At 42.0% G+C, this 19,274-nt stretch overlaps 1 protein-coding gene across 1 annotated transcript in view; it reads right to left on the bottom strand.

Moving 5' to 3' along the window:
* Positions 1–14,836: 14,836 nt before the first annotated feature.
* Positions 14,837–19,274, bottom strand: part of LOC142559717 (uncharacterized) — a 61,729-nt gene continuing 57,291 nt past the window's right edge. Inside the window, exon 5 of the mRNA XM_075671290.1 lies at positions 14,837–16,161. Coding sequence (XP_075527405.1) covers positions 15,872–16,161 — 290 coding nt within the window. The 3' untranslated portion in view covers positions 14,837–15,871. The remainder of the gene's footprint in view (positions 16,162–19,274) is intronic.

The following is a 19,274-nucleotide window of genomic DNA, read 5'->3' as shown; positions in this document are numbered from 1 at the left end:
TTGTCTGGCATTCTCCTTCAATGTGCCAGCAGGCGAAATGAAGTAGAAATGTATACTCTAATCGAATAGTATTTGCTATTCAAATCGTATTCGAATTCACAATATTCACTATTAAAAATTATCGAATGGACACGGCAGCCCTGCCGTGACGATGTCACCTGAAGTACCTTTGTATGTGCAGGTTTGCGCGTCGACCCTGATCCTAGCCTCCGCCACATCGCCGGTTATGGGGGTCATTGGACGGCAGCGCTCCGATTCCCCGGCTCCGATCGACGAAATGCTGTGGCAGCTTCCTGGATTCATTGCCGACACCCATCGCCATGCACCAAATATGACTGATCATCGCCTCGTGGAAAACGACCTCTGCACACCATCGATGAGCACAGTGATGTCACACCATCGTGATACGTCACCGAGCCTGCCAGCTATAAATCTGCTACCGAGACCTACGATCATCAGTGGACACGGCAGCCCTGCCGTGACGATGTCACCTGAAGTACCTTTGTATGTGCAGGTTTTGCGTCGATCCTGATCCTAGCCTCCGCCACATCGCCGGTTATGGGGGACATTGGACGGCAGCGCTCCGATCGACGAAATGCTGTGGCAGCTTCCTGGATTCATTGCCGGCGCCCATCGCCGTGCATCAAATATGACTGATCATCACCTCGTGGAAAACGACCTCTGCGCAACATCGATGACCACAGTGACGTCACACCATCGTGATACGTCACCGAGCCTGCCAGCTATAAATCTGCTATCGAGACCTACGATCATCTGTGGACACGGCAGCCCTGCCGTGACGATGTCACCTGAGGTACCTTTGTATGTGCAGGTTAGTGCAAAAAGATACAGTTTTCGTGGTGATTACCTTTGTCTAGTTGTGCTGCCGTGTCCACAAGTGCTGCTTGATTGTGTCTGCGACTGTTTTTCAATGGCATGCATACTGCTTAAGCTTTCAGGGGATGTAGAGGAAAACCTGGGGCCTGTTTCTGAAGCTACCCTGAATGAAATTCTACAAACTCAAAAAGATATTTTGGCCAAAGTTACTCAAATTCAAGAAAAACAAACTTCGTCCGAGGCAGGTATAGTGAAAATGCAAACAAGACTCGATTCCATCAAAGCAAATCTCGTGGTCCTAGAGAAATCCCAAATAAGGCTATCAAATATTGAAGCTACTATGAGTGATTGTCAGGCGGAAATTGCTGCACTAGCTAAACAAGTCAATGGCTTGGAAAATAAATCCCGGCGTTGCAACCTGATTGTAAGAGGTATACTGGAAGAAGAAAATGAAAACGAAGAAACATTGCTGAGAAAAGTAAACAATGATGTTTTTGAGGCAAAACTCGGAGAGAAGCTAAGTACCTTAGAGAGAATACACCGTCTTGGTAAGGTGAATGCAGGTAAGCATCATCCAGTTATCCTTAGGATTGGTGATTTTAGGGAAAAATTGAATAATAATTGAATGAATAATTGCTACAAGCATTTCAGAGGTCCATTCTAAAAGAGTGCATGATATTCGGAAAAAACTCTGGAATACCACTTTTGACGAAAGGAAAAACGGGGCCAAGGTAAAGATGGTATTCGATAAGATGAAGGTGAACAATATCCTTTACGCCTAGGACGAAACTACGAAACAAAAGTACAAATGCCACACCCCTTCTGGGAGCGGCAATTGACGCAGGAACAAAGGGTCAAAACCGTTCAAAGTGATAAATGTGAATGCCAGAAGCATATTAAATAAACTTGTGGAATTAGAAAGCCTAATCATAGAACATGAAGCTCACCTAATAGTAGTCACCGAAACTTGGCTGCACAAGGATGTACTCGACACTGAAGTCGCCGCTCCTAACTATAAAATAGTAAGAAGGGATAGAGAAGACAGAGGGAAGGGGGGAGTTGCGTTAATTATCAAAAACAACATAGCACTTTCTGTACTTTTAGATGTGAATGGCGTAGAAGCGCTATGGGTCAAGTTAAAATTGGATACACAAACAGTCTTCATTGGAGGTGTTTACAGGGCTCCAAATGCTCCGTTGGACATCCTGGTAAATCTACGAACATTTATGGACACTTACCTGCCTCAGGATAGTAGGACATTGTTACTTGGAGATTTCAACCTACCCGGCATTGACTGGTGTTCGCAATTACCTGGAACTCGAGAAGTGCCAGTTGTGAGCAGTTACTTGAACTGGCTTTTTGTCATAATTTAGTTCAAGTTGTGTCTGATTACATAAGGATATGTCCTACAACATCATCCATACTTGATTCAATTTTTGTTTCCGAACGAATACGAAGTTCTGTCTGCGAATGTGAAACACTGGAGGGCTTGTCAAATCACAGGATGGTTTTGTTGTCATTAAAGGCATCACCAGATGTCATAAGTACTTCGTCCAAAAAAAAGTTTCTTTAATTTTCATGACGCTGATGACGCTGATGACGCTGCTGTGATAGACTGTCTTGATTATTCATATTCAGATTTTATGCAACTGTATGACTTAGGTGCTAGCACGGACCAACTATGGGAATTCTTTTTGGAATTAGCAGAACGGTGCCTTAATCACTTTATTCCTAATAAAACTAAGCGCACGAATAAAAAGAATCCATGGATAACTAGAGATATACTTCATCTCAAACGAAGACTTAAACGCAAACGTAAGGCTTACTCACCCCTAACCCAAACCCCGAAAATAAACTATGTATTCGCCGCATGAGTCAGGATTTAAAGAGACTTCTTAAGGAATCAAAAGCGAGATTCTATAATGTGACGCTTACAAAATTTCTTCGCGAGTCACCTGACAAATTCTGGTGCTATATAAATCTGTCTGAAGTTCTGCACCCTGCTCAGACCGAGGAGAACGCCCATAAGCGTGCCGAAGATTTCAATCTGTATTTTCCATCTGTTTACATACGTGATAATGGTATACTGCCTCCTTTTAATGTTGAAACTGAAAGACCTCTTATTACTGATTTACAGATTGACGAGCAAGGTGTTCTAAATCTGCTATTACATATTGACATCAAAAAAAGCCAAAGTCCAGATCGTATCCCTAATGAGTTTTTATATGATACGCTGAATGGGTATCTAAATACTTGTCCAAAATTTTTCAGTCTTCTTTTAGTAGCGGATGCTTTCCAACTGATTGGAAGCGAGCAAAAGTTATACCGTTTCATAAAAGCGGAAATAATTCTGTTAGTAATTATCGCCCAATCTCGCTCACTAGTACAGTTTCGAAGTTACTTGAACACATCATATCCAAAAACCTGCTCGGCTATCTCGACCAGAATGATATCCTGTATTATTGTCAGCATAGCTTTCGAAAGGGACTGTCCACGATTACCCAACTGATAGAAATAGTTCATGACCTCGCAGAAACAATAAATTCATGTGGTCAAACAGATATTATCTACCTTGACTTTGCAAAAGCATTTGATAAAGTTTCGCACCAAAAATTGTTATATAAGATTAATGCGGTCTTCAAAAATCAAACACTCACACAATGGTTTTCTGCGTATATATCCTCCCGTGAACAGTGTGTAACTGTTAGAGGTTGTCAATCCAACATTCTTCCCGTTGCTTCTGGTGTTCCGCAAGGTAGCGTCTTAGGCCCACTCCTATTTTTGATCTTTATTAATGATTTACAAAGTAACATTGATGTTCCATTAAGACTTTTTGCAGACGACTGTGTGATGTACAGTACCGTAAATAAAGTTGATGATCAGATTAAATTAAATTTAAACCTGCAAGGAATAGTGAAATGGTGTAACAACTGGCAGATGGAGTTAAACTTTAAAAAGTCTGTGTTCATGTCAGTAACAAGAAAGAAAAATGTTCTTGATTACAATTATCAAATCAACGGTTATATGCTTGAAAGAGTCGATCAGTATAAATACCTAGGCATAACATTTACATCAGATCTACGATGGAATACCCACATTGAAATTGTCATTTCCAAAGCTTTTAAAACACTATGGTACCTGCGACGCACTATGCACAGTGCTACTCCGGATGTAAAGTGCCTCGCTTACAAAACCCTAGTCAGACCGATAATCGAATATGCTAAAGTAATATGGGATCCTCACACAGCAACTAATCGTCACAAGCTTGATAGGATTCAGCGACTCGCTGTAAGGTTTATCTTTAATAAATACCGCCGGAGCCATTCTTCAACAGAACTCTGCCAACAAGCCCTACTACCTATGCTAGAAACCAGAACCAGATATGAAAGACTAAAAACTCTTTACCTCATTATCAATAATTATCTTAAAATAAATAAATAAAATTACCTACTTTGAGATCAAAACTAATGAAACATCAAGGCATCGCCATAGTAAGTTTATCCCATTACCGACTATAAAAAATAATTGTTTCAAGTTTAGTTATTTTCCCCGAACTTGTAGGGACTGGAACTCTCTTCCAGATTCTGCTGTTCGGTTGACATCATTAGCTGAATTTCTACGCCACTTAGATAACTTCATCTATGGCACTAGCATAGGGCGATGAGGTCAGATTGCTGCTGTATAAGATTGCTGTTCTGATTTCTGAGTGATACATTTTTGTTTTTGTTTATGTGTGCATTTCACGAGATGATCTTTTTTTTCTTTAACTAATGTATAACTTTGGTTTTCAATATGTTCTGTACTACTTAGTTTGCTGTTCAGTTTCGTTTTGTTTTTTTCCACTCCTGTTACAGCCCCTGAATGAGGCTGACAGTATTAATAAATGAAATGAAATGAAATCGAATAGCCGTTTCCGTTCGAATATAACGCATAGCAGTACTTTTGAAGTATCGAAGGTGAGGGGCTGGTGCAAGTGAGGACTCTTATTCTGAATGATTGTGCTGCTGGAGAGTCGTGGCTGTTGCGCAGAGGCGCACCAATTCTTGAGAGAATTAACGCATGGATGCTGTTCTGCTGAACAAGTTCTCAGCTGTCATTCAATATAAACGCCCCGTTTTGGGGCAGTCTGTAAATCTGCTAACTTGATTCAGGCAAGGAAAACATTTTTTGTCAGTATCACCATGTCTGCAACCCATTAAAGCTGGGTGCCCAATGTGGTACCACACTTGCCTTCTTCAACAAACACAGCAGATCTACAAATATTTCTATGTGTATGTGAGGCGTGCCATTCCTTTGATTGCTTCATTATTGTTCTTATGATAGTGCACCAGATAATTGAAAGCAACCATTTATAATACAGACGCTGCTTAGTTGAGCGGATGTACAGTTGGGAACAGCATTAAATTTAGGTATGAAATATAAGATAAGTGCAACATGTTTTTCTCAGAAATCAGACTCGAGAATAATTTCTTTTCGATTACACCCGTGAAAAAAGCCGAAGGATGCAGCTACCTCTTCTTTTAATTTTTTTTGTTAATAAAGTTCTGGCATTTAAGTCTGGCGATATGATTATGAAGCACCCTGTTCAGTTCTCATCACCTGGGGTTCTTTAACGTGCACCTAAACAGAAGTACACGAGTGTCTTTTTTTTTTTTTTTTTCATTTCGTTTCTATCGAATTTCGCGGCCTGGTTTGAACCCGTGAGCTCGAGTTTAGCAGCGCTGCGCCATATCCACTATGTAGCCACTAATTAGGCTACCATGCTGCCTTTCTTTCTTTTTGCTGTTGTTAAGCATGGACTGGACAAAAAATTCACACGGCTGATGGGCCAAATATTAGCATGTGTAATAGCTACCTACAACTCTTTTTGGCTCCCGAGGTCCCACCACAATGAACGGACCCGTACCAATACACCGCATTTTGTTACGTGAGGAAGACAGAAACATGAATAGAATGTTGCACTGCAGCTTTTTTTCTTTTTCTATAAGAATACTTTTCACAAATTTGACTACAGGGCGCTGGATGGGGCAGATATGTTTTGTGTTTTAAGTGCCAAGCAGGAAGTTTACACGTTTTTCCGTCTGCGTTTCCCAAGACCTACTGATGGAAAACTATATGCGCCAAATTACACACGAGAGATACATGCTGCTTGAAGAACAAGAAAAATTCTCCAAAGGGAACCCTACAATAACATAGTAGAATGAAAGCTGACACTGCGGCCGCAGTGCACGCACGATCACTGAGGCATTTAAAAAAAATATTATATAGAGAAGACAAAGAAAGGCATCTATTTCTAAGGCATAAATGTGTGTCATATCCAATTATAAACACTGCTTCAGCGGCCTGAACGCATATACCAGCGCATGAAGTAGTACGAATGACCCTTCCCTGAAGTATGGTGGCTAGAAGTTGTTCATACCTGAAGTATCGCCAACAGTTTCCAATGGCGTGACCTTGATGTGGCCCAACCCACTTTGATCGCAGTGCTGCCACAGTATTTTTCATTCTCGCACTCCTCACTGCAAAGATGCGCCGCCCCAGCCACTGAAAACATTTCAGGCGAAACCCACCTGAAATGACCCAGTCGGCTAAGAGTATAAGTAAATAGATAACTAAATAGAGAGAAAAATTATTTTAGCTGTGTTTTTAATATTGCCCTTCCACAGTACCAAAAAAAACACTTTATTGGGATAAGATGCTTGTTAAGCCAGAATGATGCAAAAACAAAAGATGGGTGGCAATGCTGCCCTGGAATTTTATGCACTAGCTCACTGTGACGTCATATGTTGGCGACTTCTGCTTAGGCTTTGTTAATTTTTCATCGGTAAAGATTGACTGCATTGTATTCCAATATAGCCAAAGACTTGGCAAGCCACAATTTTTTTTTCTATATTTTCCCCGAAGACACACCTTTAGTAGGATACTATATACATGCTTTATTAACGATTATTTAGCTCTAGATGCAGCAGGCAAGCAGCAGAAAGCTCAAAACAATAGTGACTGCCAAGAAAAACATCACAGTGACTTCCACAACGACTGCACTGTAGCAGATTTGGCTTACTTCATAAACTTTTCTAAAAATAAACTTGGAGAAGTTAGTCGGTAATCCTCTGGTATATGGCATTTTGTATTGTGACAAGGCAGCGGCGGAGGTACCATCACAATTTCCTTTTTGCACGCATTATTTTGCAACCGTGCACCACCTAACCTTCTAACCTGTTTGACTTTTTTTCACCAACAGAATGTATTTTTTGTAAAGCTTTATTCATCATTCATAAAATCTTACTACAATCTGAAGTTCATAAACTTTAGAAAAACATTCGGAGGAGTTGGCAGGTATGATTACCCGACTCGCTACTGTGAAAGTACAGCCCTACCGTTGGCAGTACCAGACAAGCTTCCAGCATTCCATGCATGCTATACCATCCACAAAATAATGGTGGCCTGGTTTAGCATACGTAAATGTCACAATGTTTACTAACGTGGTTTTGCTGTATGTTGATTCAGCTTAAGAAGTGGGAAAGAATCCTGCGTTTCATCACCTATACTTACAACAATGAGGCATGAGACCACTGGCTACAGTCCATTCTGCCTGCTTTTTGCTGGACTGTCTCATCACGTGCTCGACTCCATGTTCCTGTTTTTCATTCATTACAACTCCATTGCCAAGATCTTCTACCGAGCAGAACAAGCTTGTCGACTTGCTTGTCTGCACAACCTAGCTTCTCAGGACTGCTCAAAGATATAACGGCCATCGCCATCACGTGGTCTTCGACCCTGGTGACCTCGTGTATTTGTGGACACCACATTGGAAACACAGATTATATGAGAAATTGCTTGCACTTTATGCTAGCCCTTACGTTATTCTAGAGCGCATCAATGATGTCATCTACAAAGTATCATGCCTAACAGAAATGGGACGGTGCAGTGCTAAAGTTGAAGTCACGCATGTTGCACATCTTGGGTGCTACAACTGCCACTGAACTACTCGCCCAGCGTGCTTTTTAATGTCTAATTAATACATTCAGCAAACTAATTTGCAAAATATTTTGCTCGAAAATATCATCTTTATAATGCAAACCAGTTGTGTGGAAGCCTGCAAGGGGGATAAAGATTCATGCAAGGGAAATTTGGCATCCACTTGACTGTGGAACAAAGCTACGTTGGAAACCCCAGACAGGTTTCTCGAAAAGAAAGCTTCAAAGTTGATGAATAATTTATCCTGGACCAGGAATCGAGGTTTCTGAGAAACTTGTAAAGGTTTTCTCTATCTTCATGCTATGACAGGGTGGATGACAATTTTACATTTCATACATAACATGTCTTGGTGGCATTTCCGCCATTTCAATTTCATGGCAAATAGCAAAACATAACGTTAATATTCCTAATAAAAGTCATGCCTGCAGCACAAGCACAATAAATATTAATTGTTGATAGGAAAAGGTCGCACTTAGATACTGCATACCAATTTTTCATTTGAAGCAGGTCAATGTTGCCTTTTCTTTTCTTACGATTTCAGTCACTTCTTTTGATGTATATTTAAGAAGAAAACGCTTACCACAACTCCGAACTATACAGGAGATAACGTAATGACCTTAGAAAGCGCTAATTTTGCAGCATCTTAAGCCATGTATTGAGCATTGACATGGTTTACAAGCTGAATTATAGTGTTTTTGATAGTGGGATACATGGCAGTTTTTCTCCAAAAGTTTAGTTGAAGCTCTTTTTCTTTTGAACCTTTCCAAAACTATGTACACAATTGTGTAGATTCTAAAAATGTGTTCATTACAACTGCATTAATTTGTTCAAAACTAGGCCTTTGTTTATTTACCAAAATCTTATGCTTCCTCTCTGGCAATCTGTATATTTGCAGTGCCGTCTGATTAAGGGAGCATTAATTATGCACCTAAACAAACAGCATTTGCCAGTGTCAGCAGTTAAGTGCAAATAAGATATTTTTTCTGCTTTTCTCAAATTCCCCGCGACATTTATAAATTCGTCAAACATGTGAAATTCTTCAAGTTGTACATACAACAAATTAGAAGCTGCCTTGCTCCTAAGAGCACTCTGGCAGGAGCAGAGTTAGTGCAAGGTCACAAATGTGTAGAAAGCACGGTAATGGATGTGAAGTGACCCCCTGCCGATCCTTGGGCTGTAACTGACTGCGTGCGTTCATTCTAATTTTTCTTCCCCTCAGAAATTATTGTGCGTGCCATATGCAACATGCCAGGAAGGAACAACGGTTCCCGATGCAATGACACTTTCAGTGGAAAGGGCATTGCTAGAGGACATTGCTCCTGGTAACATATCATAATTTGGTGAAAGCGACGATGAGATTGGCCAGCAAAGACTTTATTACCATAGTTCTGCCCACAAAAATGTAAACAAGCTGGATGCATTACTGCAAGACATACCTCCTTCAGACAACGTCCAGAAAAAATACTATACTTTCATCACCTATAGCAGTTGCACTTGGTCATGGAGAGAAGGCTGCTAGCGTTAGTGAGAATGCACTCTTAAGTGCACTCAAGATAACAAAGACATATTGACCACTTCAAACCCCGCAGAAGAGTGTCTGTCATTCTCTCGAACACCGCTGGCACATTGCAGAGCCTGAAGGCATATCTCTGAACTGGTAAAGGCCATCAGGCATAATAAAAGCGGTCTTCTCACGGTCCTCCTCATGAACAGCAATCTGCCAGTAGCCAGAGCGGAAGTCAGACAATGAAAAATACTTCGCCCCATGTGGACAATCAAGTACATCATTCATGCAAGGTAAAAGGATACACGTCGTTATTGGTAATTGGTTGTGAGCATTGATACCTGGCACTGTTGCGCAGGTATTGGACAACCACCATGTTGTCCCAGTAAGAACATGTGCAGTGCATCCAAATTTGAGGACGGGACAAAAGGCAAGTAGAATTATCCACAGTGGTGACAACCGTACTTGGGGCCACGATACTGTGGTTCAGAAGGACATCGAGAAGCGGAGCGACAATGTAGTCGCCGTCAAGAACAGATTGCCAAGGGCTCAAAAGCAGTAGCAGCTTATGGCAACCAAGCAAAGTCAGTGGAGCACAAGGAGGGAAGTGCATCATAAACACAACCACTGTTGTAGGGAAGTTGCAATTGAACAACACTGGTGAAGCAGGGCAGAATGGGCTGAAAAGAAGTCTCCGCCCAAGATCAGGTCATGCGGACACCACTCCAGCACAATAAACGAAATGGACAATGGACAGTCCCTACAATGGGAGGCAGGCTGCCATCCAGTGAATATATACAGGATGTCCCAACTATCATGCACCAAGATTTAAAAATATGCTAATGCTACTTAGCTGGACAGAACCAAGGTAATGTTGTTTGCTGTCACTTGAAGATACTTGCGTTCTTTTTTGCATTCTGCCTAACTGCATAATTAGTCTTAGTTAACTAATCAAATTCTCAAATATCATAATTAGATAAAAAGTGTCAAATAGTGTTTTTCCAAACATGAAAGAAGCCCGTACGCAAAATTGCCTCACGGCTGGCCGCTCGAAGCACTTTGCAAGTATTTGCCAGCTTCTTTCCAACAATACTTATGTAGCACGTATTGAGCAACAGAAAGCTGTATGGGGAGTTTTTCATGTTGCTCTAAAATTTTCTCAGTGGCACTTTCAATCTAATTATAATATTTGAGAAGCTGATTAAGACTAATTGTGTAATTAGCAAAAATGCAAAAAATAATCCGATTATCTCCAATCGATGGCAAACAACATTGGTTCTGTCCAGCTACATGGTATTTGCATATTTTAAAATCTTGGTGCATGATGGCTGGGACACCCTGCATATATATAAAATTTGAAAAAAAAAAAAAAGAGAAGTGCATGCAGAAAAACAAAAACAAACATTTATTTTGTGTTTTGGACCTTGACTGAAACATATAAATTAAGTGTTTGTTTTTGCTCTTCTGTGTGTGCCAGCACTTTTTTCAAATTGCTGAACACCAGGTCCCGAAGAACTACTTCTTTCATATATCATGTAACCGAGAGGTAAATTCTCAGACTTTGACTTTGTGGGACCGAAGTTCAGATTCACACGAAGCACTACAAATTTATTTGCTTTTCATCTTTCTTTATAAAGTTCTTGAAAGTACTCTGGGATTTCTGCAATGAACACCGGCGCCAGCAGTGGACATCAAAACGATTAGGGGAGCGAGCCCAAGCAGCTATTGCTGTGAAGAATTAAGTTTCACAACAGCATAACCTCACAAGGGTCAACAACAGTACATCTTCAGTGCATGGCACAGTGTAACTTGGTGCAGTGGGACACTGTTGCAGCAGCACTTGTCATTTCCTGTACTATTGCTGGTGCACTGCCTTGCGTCTTGTTTTACGGCTCCAAATCAACAAAGTGAAGTAGCAAGGCGCAAGCATTACCTTCACCAAGGAAGAACCACAACTCAAGAGACGTTATGAGCCACTTTACAGAATCCAGTGGGATTCAGTGAGCAAGTTCCAAATAACATAGCAGAACTGTATTGCTGTGAAACTGAGGAAAGGTATAATGCAGAAGCCTTATAAATAGGGATGTGTGAATACATGAATATCCCGAAATTGAATAGTGAATGTTTAAGCAATTCAATTCGCAAATAGAATATGTACTATTCGATTTTTTGAATATTCAGTATTTAATGTAGAGACCCACGCAGTACCGCATGTCACGTGCACCAGCTAGCCCCTCGTGCCAGATGCCGTGCAAGTGGGTGCCTCACTTTGTTGTTTTTGTTGCAAAAGTGGCACGCAATAGGTGCTTTGCACACACATTAACCACTGCCCTTCTGATTTCAGAACTTCTGACAGGTGGCAACACTGACCCCGACAATGAAAAAGTGTCCGCTCTTTACTGATGGCGCCGACCGTGGTTGACCTGTGCAGCACCAACAATGGTTACGCATAGAGCAGATATTTAGTCATGTGATGCACGGTCTGCGCTTTCATCTGTTGCGCAGATTGGCCTTGCAATAACCCACCCACCTGCTGAAAAGTGTGGGGATGCGCGACTCTCACACGTCCCCTGATACCTTGTTTTCCCGCATAGCTCCTGCAGTGGAGCTTCGCCGCGTGGCCTGGCGCCCACGGCGGTCGGAGTGGTACAAGTGCAGGGCGAGAGATGGTGCGAGTGTTGCGCCGCTGCGGGGTTACTTGGGTGCGGGTAAGGCAAGGCGCGCTCCGTCTTTGGTGGCGGGACGGCAAGCAGCTCGGACGTGCCGCGCGAGCGCCGATTCAAGCTTCTGCGAGACTGTCTCGCGTGGCCGCCTTCGAACGCGCCACCGTTCGCGTGACCGTACACGCGAACGAACACGCGAACGACCAGGCGTTGGGATCCAGCATGGGGCGAACATATTCGCTTGCTGTCCGGTCGCGGTGAGTCGGACTTCTAGATTTGTCGCACGCCGATCGGCATGTTTTGTGGATAGCAACTCGGCTAGCAGGCATTGATCTATGAAAGGTGCAATAAATGCCCTTGTGATTGTTTGCACTACTGTGTTGTCGTTCCTTTGTCCCAAGAGCACGGGAGGAGAACCCCACAAAAGATAGGAAAGGCTTACTGTGTTTTGTAGGAAAACTGGAAAGCATAACTTTCTATGCAATAAATGATTGCCATAAAACACAGGTATGCTGTTAAACAGGGAATCTCATTGGTATTCAGTACAACATAACATCGCTAATCGTTTAGCTTCAGACAGGAAATAGCACTTCGTTCAACATTTTATTGGAAAAATTTCTCAGGCATTCACATATACTAGAACTGAGCCATATTCACTGTTGGAATACTAATTTGAATTTCCCTTCAACAAGAGTGGACCATACTGTATGTATGTCTTGATTTCTATGCACCCAAGTTTGCCACTGAAAGTTTGCCACTGAAAGTTTGCCACTTTCTTGTTATGCAATGCTAGGAGACTCCCCCGAGCATGTGCAACATGTTTACATGCCAAGCATTTGCAAGCATTAAACTTAAGAGAAATTTTCTGTTATTTCATATCAAATTCAATATTTGAGTCGTAATCTATTCAGTATCTGCACACCCCTACTTATAAAGGATTAAATGGAGCTCGTTTATATTTTCGTATTGTCAGTCTTCAATTTGTAGAAACACTAAATGCACAAAAGCCATGTAAATTCAACAGTTGTAATATCATCATCATCATCAGCCTAGTTACGCCCACTGCAGGGCAAAGGCCTCTCCCATACTTCTCCAACTACCCCGGTCATGTACTAATTGTGGCCATGTTGTCCCTGCAAACGTCTTAATGTCATCCGCCCACCTAACTTTCTGCCGCCCCCTGCTACGCATCCCTTCCCTTGGAATCCAGTCCGTAACCCTTAGTGACCATCGGTTATCTTCCCTCCTCATTACATGTCCGGCCCATGCCCATTTCTTTTTCTTGATTTCAACTAAGATGTCGTTTACCCGCGTTTGTTGCCTCACCCAATCTGCTCTTTTCTTATCCCTTAACGTCACACCCATCATTCTTCTTTCCATAGCTCGTTGCGTCGTCCTCAATTTCAGCAGAACCCTTTTCGTAAGTCTCCAGGTTTCTGCCCCATATGTGAGTACTGGTAACACACAGCTGTTATACACTTTCCTTTTGAGGGATAGTGGCAACCTGCTGTTCATGATTTGAGAATGCCTCCCAAACGCACCCCAGCCCATTCTTATTCTTCTGGTTATTTCAGTCTCATGATCCGGATCCGTGGTCACTACCTGCCCTAAGTAGATGTAGTCCCTTACTCCTTCCAGTGCTTCGCTACCTATCGTAAACTGCTGTTCTCTTCCGAGCCTGTTAAACATTACTTTAGTTTTCTGCAGATTAATTTTCAGACCCACCCTTCTGCTTTGCCTCTCCAGGTCAGTGAGCATGCATTGCAATTGGTCTCCTGAGTTACTAAGCAAGGCAATATCATCAGCGAATCGCAAGTTGCTAAGGTATTCTCCATCAACTTTTATCCCCAATTCTTCCCACTCCAGGCCTCTGAATACCTCCTGTAAACATGCTGTGAATAGCATTGGAGATATCGTATCTCCCTGTCTGACGCCTGTAATATATAAGTTGTAATATACTTGTGCTTTACTCTATAAATTTATAATAACTAAGTGCTTTGTACAAAGGCCATGACTATTCAACATTTCTAATATACTTGCACTTTATTTGAAAAAGTTATTTTCTGCATTCTTGCTGGGTTTAAGAGACTGCCATAAAAGTGACTTCCATCACTGTACTAGGTACCAGCAAATGATAAACATACAGGGAACAGTCCTGTGGCCACAACTTTGAGGTGTGCGACGAGTACACTGTGCTCAAGTCCTCTTTTTTTTTTTTTGTCTCCAAGAACATGCCTTGGCTTCTTTGTCATGATGACCAATTCTGCTGCTCATTTTTATTAGGGAGCTCATTCCAGGAAGTTGACTCTGCCGCTTTGCTGAGTTGCACCAGCCTTTCGTACGTACTGTTGTGTGGTCCATAACTCATACCAAACTCCTATTTAGTTTCACTGACTTCATTTTATTTCTATTATTACATTTTTTTCAATGCTCACTGCTAGGACAATGTCTCGCCTCCATCTCTGTCCTTTACCAAGTGCTAGAATACACTACTGAAACGAACATGCATGCACTGTTGAGCATGCTGCAGATAATAGGTTGGCCCGAAGTCTGAAATCACTGAGTTAATTGTTTCATAGGGTTTAATGTCGCAGAGCATAAGCTGGGCTCCATATTATTTTTGACCACCTGGAATTCTTTTAACATATACTGAAACCCAGGTACACTAACATTTCTGCGTAGCCCTTCCATTGGAATGTGGCCACAAATAAGGACCATGACCTCGTCCTTAGCAGCAGAGAACCCTAACCACTGCAGAATGTGATCACTTACACGGTTAACATTGGCCTCCTAGTTGATGCCCCTTAAGCAGAAGTGGCTAAAAATGTGTATAGTGCTTACTGGTCTTACTGGGAAGAATTTTGTTTCAAGGATAATTAAACAATTTGAATTCGAAAAAGAAAATACTATGCTTAAGATCTGTTCACCAATTACAGGGTTTACAAAGTGTACTTACACTTAGTCTGAATGTCCACAGAAGCCTCGCCTGCCAATAAATTTTAACACAACTGTAGATGGTTCATTTAGTAAAGTGCAAAAACAAGCGACAACACACCACGCCTGATAAAAGTAACAAACGGGCAGTTTTAAAAGGTAAGCCTCGATGGTCTTGATGCCTTGGTAGTCTGGTAAACTCTGTCTTGTATGGAGCCTTTACCACAGCTGCTGTTCCATGACTTGCATTTAATGATAAGCTTTTAAAAGTTTCAATGCAGCATTTACATATGGCAAACAATGTCTGCACTAGAGCAGCCTCCTATACTTTAAAAGCATGCTGTTTTAACACGTCACAGTAAAAACATGTTCAGAAAGTGAACAGTGCATAGCAAGACTTTGAGCAATGAACTCACTGCTGCAGCAGTCAAATATGGGCACCCTTTTGAAACTGCTTTGCACTTTATTTCTCATCTAATTAAAATCGCCAAACATTTTCTACAGGTTCTGGCATAAGATGAACGCAAGTACTCGGTGTATTAACAAAGCATTTGTGCAACTGCTGTTTCTGCTCAACCATACTGTATGCACAGAGGTCCATTACAAATAAAAGTGCTCATCTGTCAGCAGCTTGCTTGAGTACTGTCACTGCACCACATTCCACTGTGCTGGCTGGTCTGTAGGCAGGCTGGAAGAAGCTGCAGTGGTTTGATACAAAGGGTCCTGTGCCTCTGGAATGCACGTGAACAATGAATTACACAGCACCTGCCTACCTCCCAAGCTACCACTTGGCAGCTGCCCAAATGAAGGCCTCTGTTTAGGTGTCAGTGTGCGCCCAGAGGCACTGTCTTCTCCAACGACGTGGTCAGACTTTTGGTCACAGCACATCAAGACACATCAACAATGCCAGCACCAACACTGTTACACAGTCTCTTGAGCCTGTCCACCACAGCACCTAGGAAAGCGTTTGGGCTGCAAGCAACATCGGAAGTGCGGCCACCAACATTGGTAATAAAGGCCACTGGCCGGTAGCTGCACCCGTTTCGTGCGAGTCACAGCTGTCGGTGTGTGTCAGCTCAAAGGACAGCCATGGCCAGAGCAGGCCCTGGGTGCACGCAGGGGGGCTCTCGGCAAACTGCACACGCTGCGCCAACACAGCAATGCAGTAATGGCGCTGGCTGGACACTGCACTGGCTACCAGCAGGCGTGTGCCGTTCTCCTCCCAGCTGCCATGGCACTCAAATCCTGCAGGTGAAAAGTGCCATGCACCTACAGCACAACAGCAAAATGAAACTGCTCTCTGGACTGCACAGCTTTCATCCTTGTTTGGCAAATCCCTTCCACACTTGTGCACAGAGCAAAAGATCTAGCAAAAGATGACTGCTTTTTCACCAATGAGCACAATACAATTACCATATGAAAATTGAATTTTCATGCAAAGCTGTGCGCCAACATGTATCAAATTAGTGGAACAGCATTTTTGCCCCATGTTCACTGAAAACACTGCAATAATTTTTTTCTGTGTTATATGCTCTCTTTCATGTAGTTCTTGTATACTCTGACGCATGATGTTCTAAATGACCACTATGATGCTTGTGCTTGTTACTTGTTATCACAGCATGTAAGACTTTGTTACTTAAACACAATTTATTCATCCTTTATATTGCTAACCTTGCTACTGTAATGCCCTTGGGCAAATGTACCTATAAAAATAAACAAATAAAAAAGGTGCCAGTATAGCTGATGGTGCACACTGGGTGCTGTTCTTATCACGTAAAAGTAACATTTAGCTTCACATTTGCTTTCCTGACATAGATTAATCTTTACTAACATCGGCCCTTCTCGATGCATTTCTCAATTGCGGACCTGTATCCTAATTTATTTCCTTATTCAATATTAATAATATTTGGGGTTTTACGTGCCAAAACCACTTTCTGATTATGAGGCACGCCGTAGTGGAGGACTCCGGAAATTTTGACCACCTGGGGTTCTTTAACGTGCACCTAAATCTAAGCACACGGGTGTTTTCGCATTTCGCCCCCATCGAAATGCGGCCTCCGTGGCCGGGATTCGATCCCGCGACCTCGTGCTCAGCAGCCCAACACCATAGCCACTGAGCAACCACGGCGGGTTTATTCAATATTGTCAACCCTCTACCAAAGGTACCAAGTGAAAGCAAAGAATAAAATACAACACACGCGCACATCTATATAATAAATGTTCTTATGAATGTGGACCTAAAATCTCTTAAAGCACAATTCAGTTTGCCAGCTTTTTGCAGAGTTAAAAAAAAATGGTACTCATTGTTTCTAAAAAAAAAAACATTTTCAGGACAACTAATTTAGCACAGAATTGCTTGTATTTTCCAGAAAGTCATGTTCAGCCATCGTAGATTGCTGCCACAAAAATCACGGGTGTTCATTGTGACATGTAGTGTATAATGTATTCTCCCAAAATATTGTTGACGTGATTTCACCACATCGGCTTCATGTAAAATTTTCATTTGAGAGCAACTCCGCAGAAAAAATTTTTTACAATATTGCTGTCACTAGATGGGGAACAAGACATTGAAAGATAAACCTGAAGACAGTGCTCATGAACTTTGTGAGCTACCTGCCATCTTATCATCTGCTAAGTCATGGTAAATGTATCTTATTTCACTTCACTTTATTACCTTAAAAACCCCATTAGAGGGGTATTACATAAGGGGTGGTTAATAATATAAACATTAGAAACAGGCGTTCATTTTGAGATATGGGTGACAACAGCTTCAGTAAAGGCAGATGGGCTTGTGATGGCTGCGATGGCTTGCGGAAGGCCGTTCCAGTCCCTTGATGCTCAAATAAAAAATGATGCTTGAAAAGTGGTGGTCCGGGCACGTGCGCGTGCAACTTGAAGCGGATGACCGGTGCGATGAGATATGTATGAAGGGGGCGTGATGTACGGTGGGTGATTTAGGGAGCTGAAAAAAAATGAGCGGAAGAAAGAGAGGGTGGCAACCTGTCGACGGAAAGAAAGCGTTTCCAAGCCAGATTGCACTTTCATCGATGAAATGCTGATATCGTATGAATATGAAGATTGAATGAACCTAGTAGCACAATTTTGCACAGCCTCAAGTGCATTTATGATATAAATCTGATGCGGGTTCCAGATGGGAGATGCATATTCAAGTTTCGATCTTACAAATAATTTATAGGCCAACGCTTTTACTTGTTGTGGGGTATGACGCAGATGTCGCCTAAGAAATCCCAGTGATCTATTAGCAGCTGAGATGATGTTAGTAGCGTGCAAGCGCCAGGACAGATCACAAGATAGGATGACACCGAGGTATTTGAATGATTGGACTGATTCTATTGGAACATCAGCAATGGAATAGGTAAATGTGAGGGGGTTACAGCTGCGAGTGAAAGACACGAGTTTACATTTGTTAGGATTTAGGTTCATTAGCCAGCGATTACACCATTCTTGTACATTATTGAGATCGTTCTAGATGAGTATGTGGTCAGATGTGTTAATAACTTTGCGGTAGATTACACAATCATCTGCAAACATGCAAATGTTACATAATACATGCGTTGGTGGATCGTTAATGTAAGTTAAAGAAAGAAGTGGTCCCAAGACGGATCCCTGGGGGACGCCTGATGTTACGGGGAGTCTGCTAGAATAATGGTTATTAACACAAACGAACTGAGAGCGGTTAGTCAAGAATGCTTCTATCCATTTTAGTACGTCGGGGTGTAAATTTAACTGAGACAATTTTAGCAGCAAACGTTTATGAGGAACTGTGTCAAATGCTTTTGCAAAATCCAGGAATATGGCGTCAGTCTGAAGGTTACTGTCAAGGTTAACATGCAGGTCATGAAGGAAAATTGCCAGCTGTGTTTCGCAAGAGTAACCTTTTCGAAACCCGTGCTGACAAGGGTGAAAAAAACAGATTGAGTCTAAAAAGTTCATGATATGCGAGTATATGACGTGTTCCATGATTTTGCAGGGGACACTAGTTAATGATATAGGACGATAATTTAATGGGGTGTCTCTGTTGCCTGATTTGAAGACTGGAACGACCTTGCCCACTTTCCAGTCAGATGGTAAGATGCCTGTAGAGAGTGACTGCGAAAACAACAAAGTTAGGTACGCAGCAGATACATGGTTAATATTTTTTAAGAGTTTGGAATTAATATCATCTACACCTGCTGACGATGAAACCTTGATGTTATCAATAATCGAAGTGATTCCGTCTGCCGAGAATATAATTGGTGACATACGCGCAGTTATGTTAGTAGATGTGGGAAGGTCTGGAGTTGAAGTCTCGTAAATACAGAGAAAAAGGCTGCGTTAAAAATGTCAACACACTCGCT

This window comes from Dermacentor variabilis, chromosome 10 (genome assembly GCF_050947875.1).
Source record: "Dermacentor variabilis isolate Ectoservices chromosome 10, ASM5094787v1, whole genome shotgun sequence".
NCBI classification, from domain to species: Eukaryota; Metazoa; Arthropoda; class Arachnida; order Ixodida; family Ixodidae; genus Dermacentor; species Dermacentor variabilis.
The sequence above is the reverse complement of the archived record's forward strand: the minus strand, read 5'-3'. Positions and strand labels throughout refer to the sequence as shown.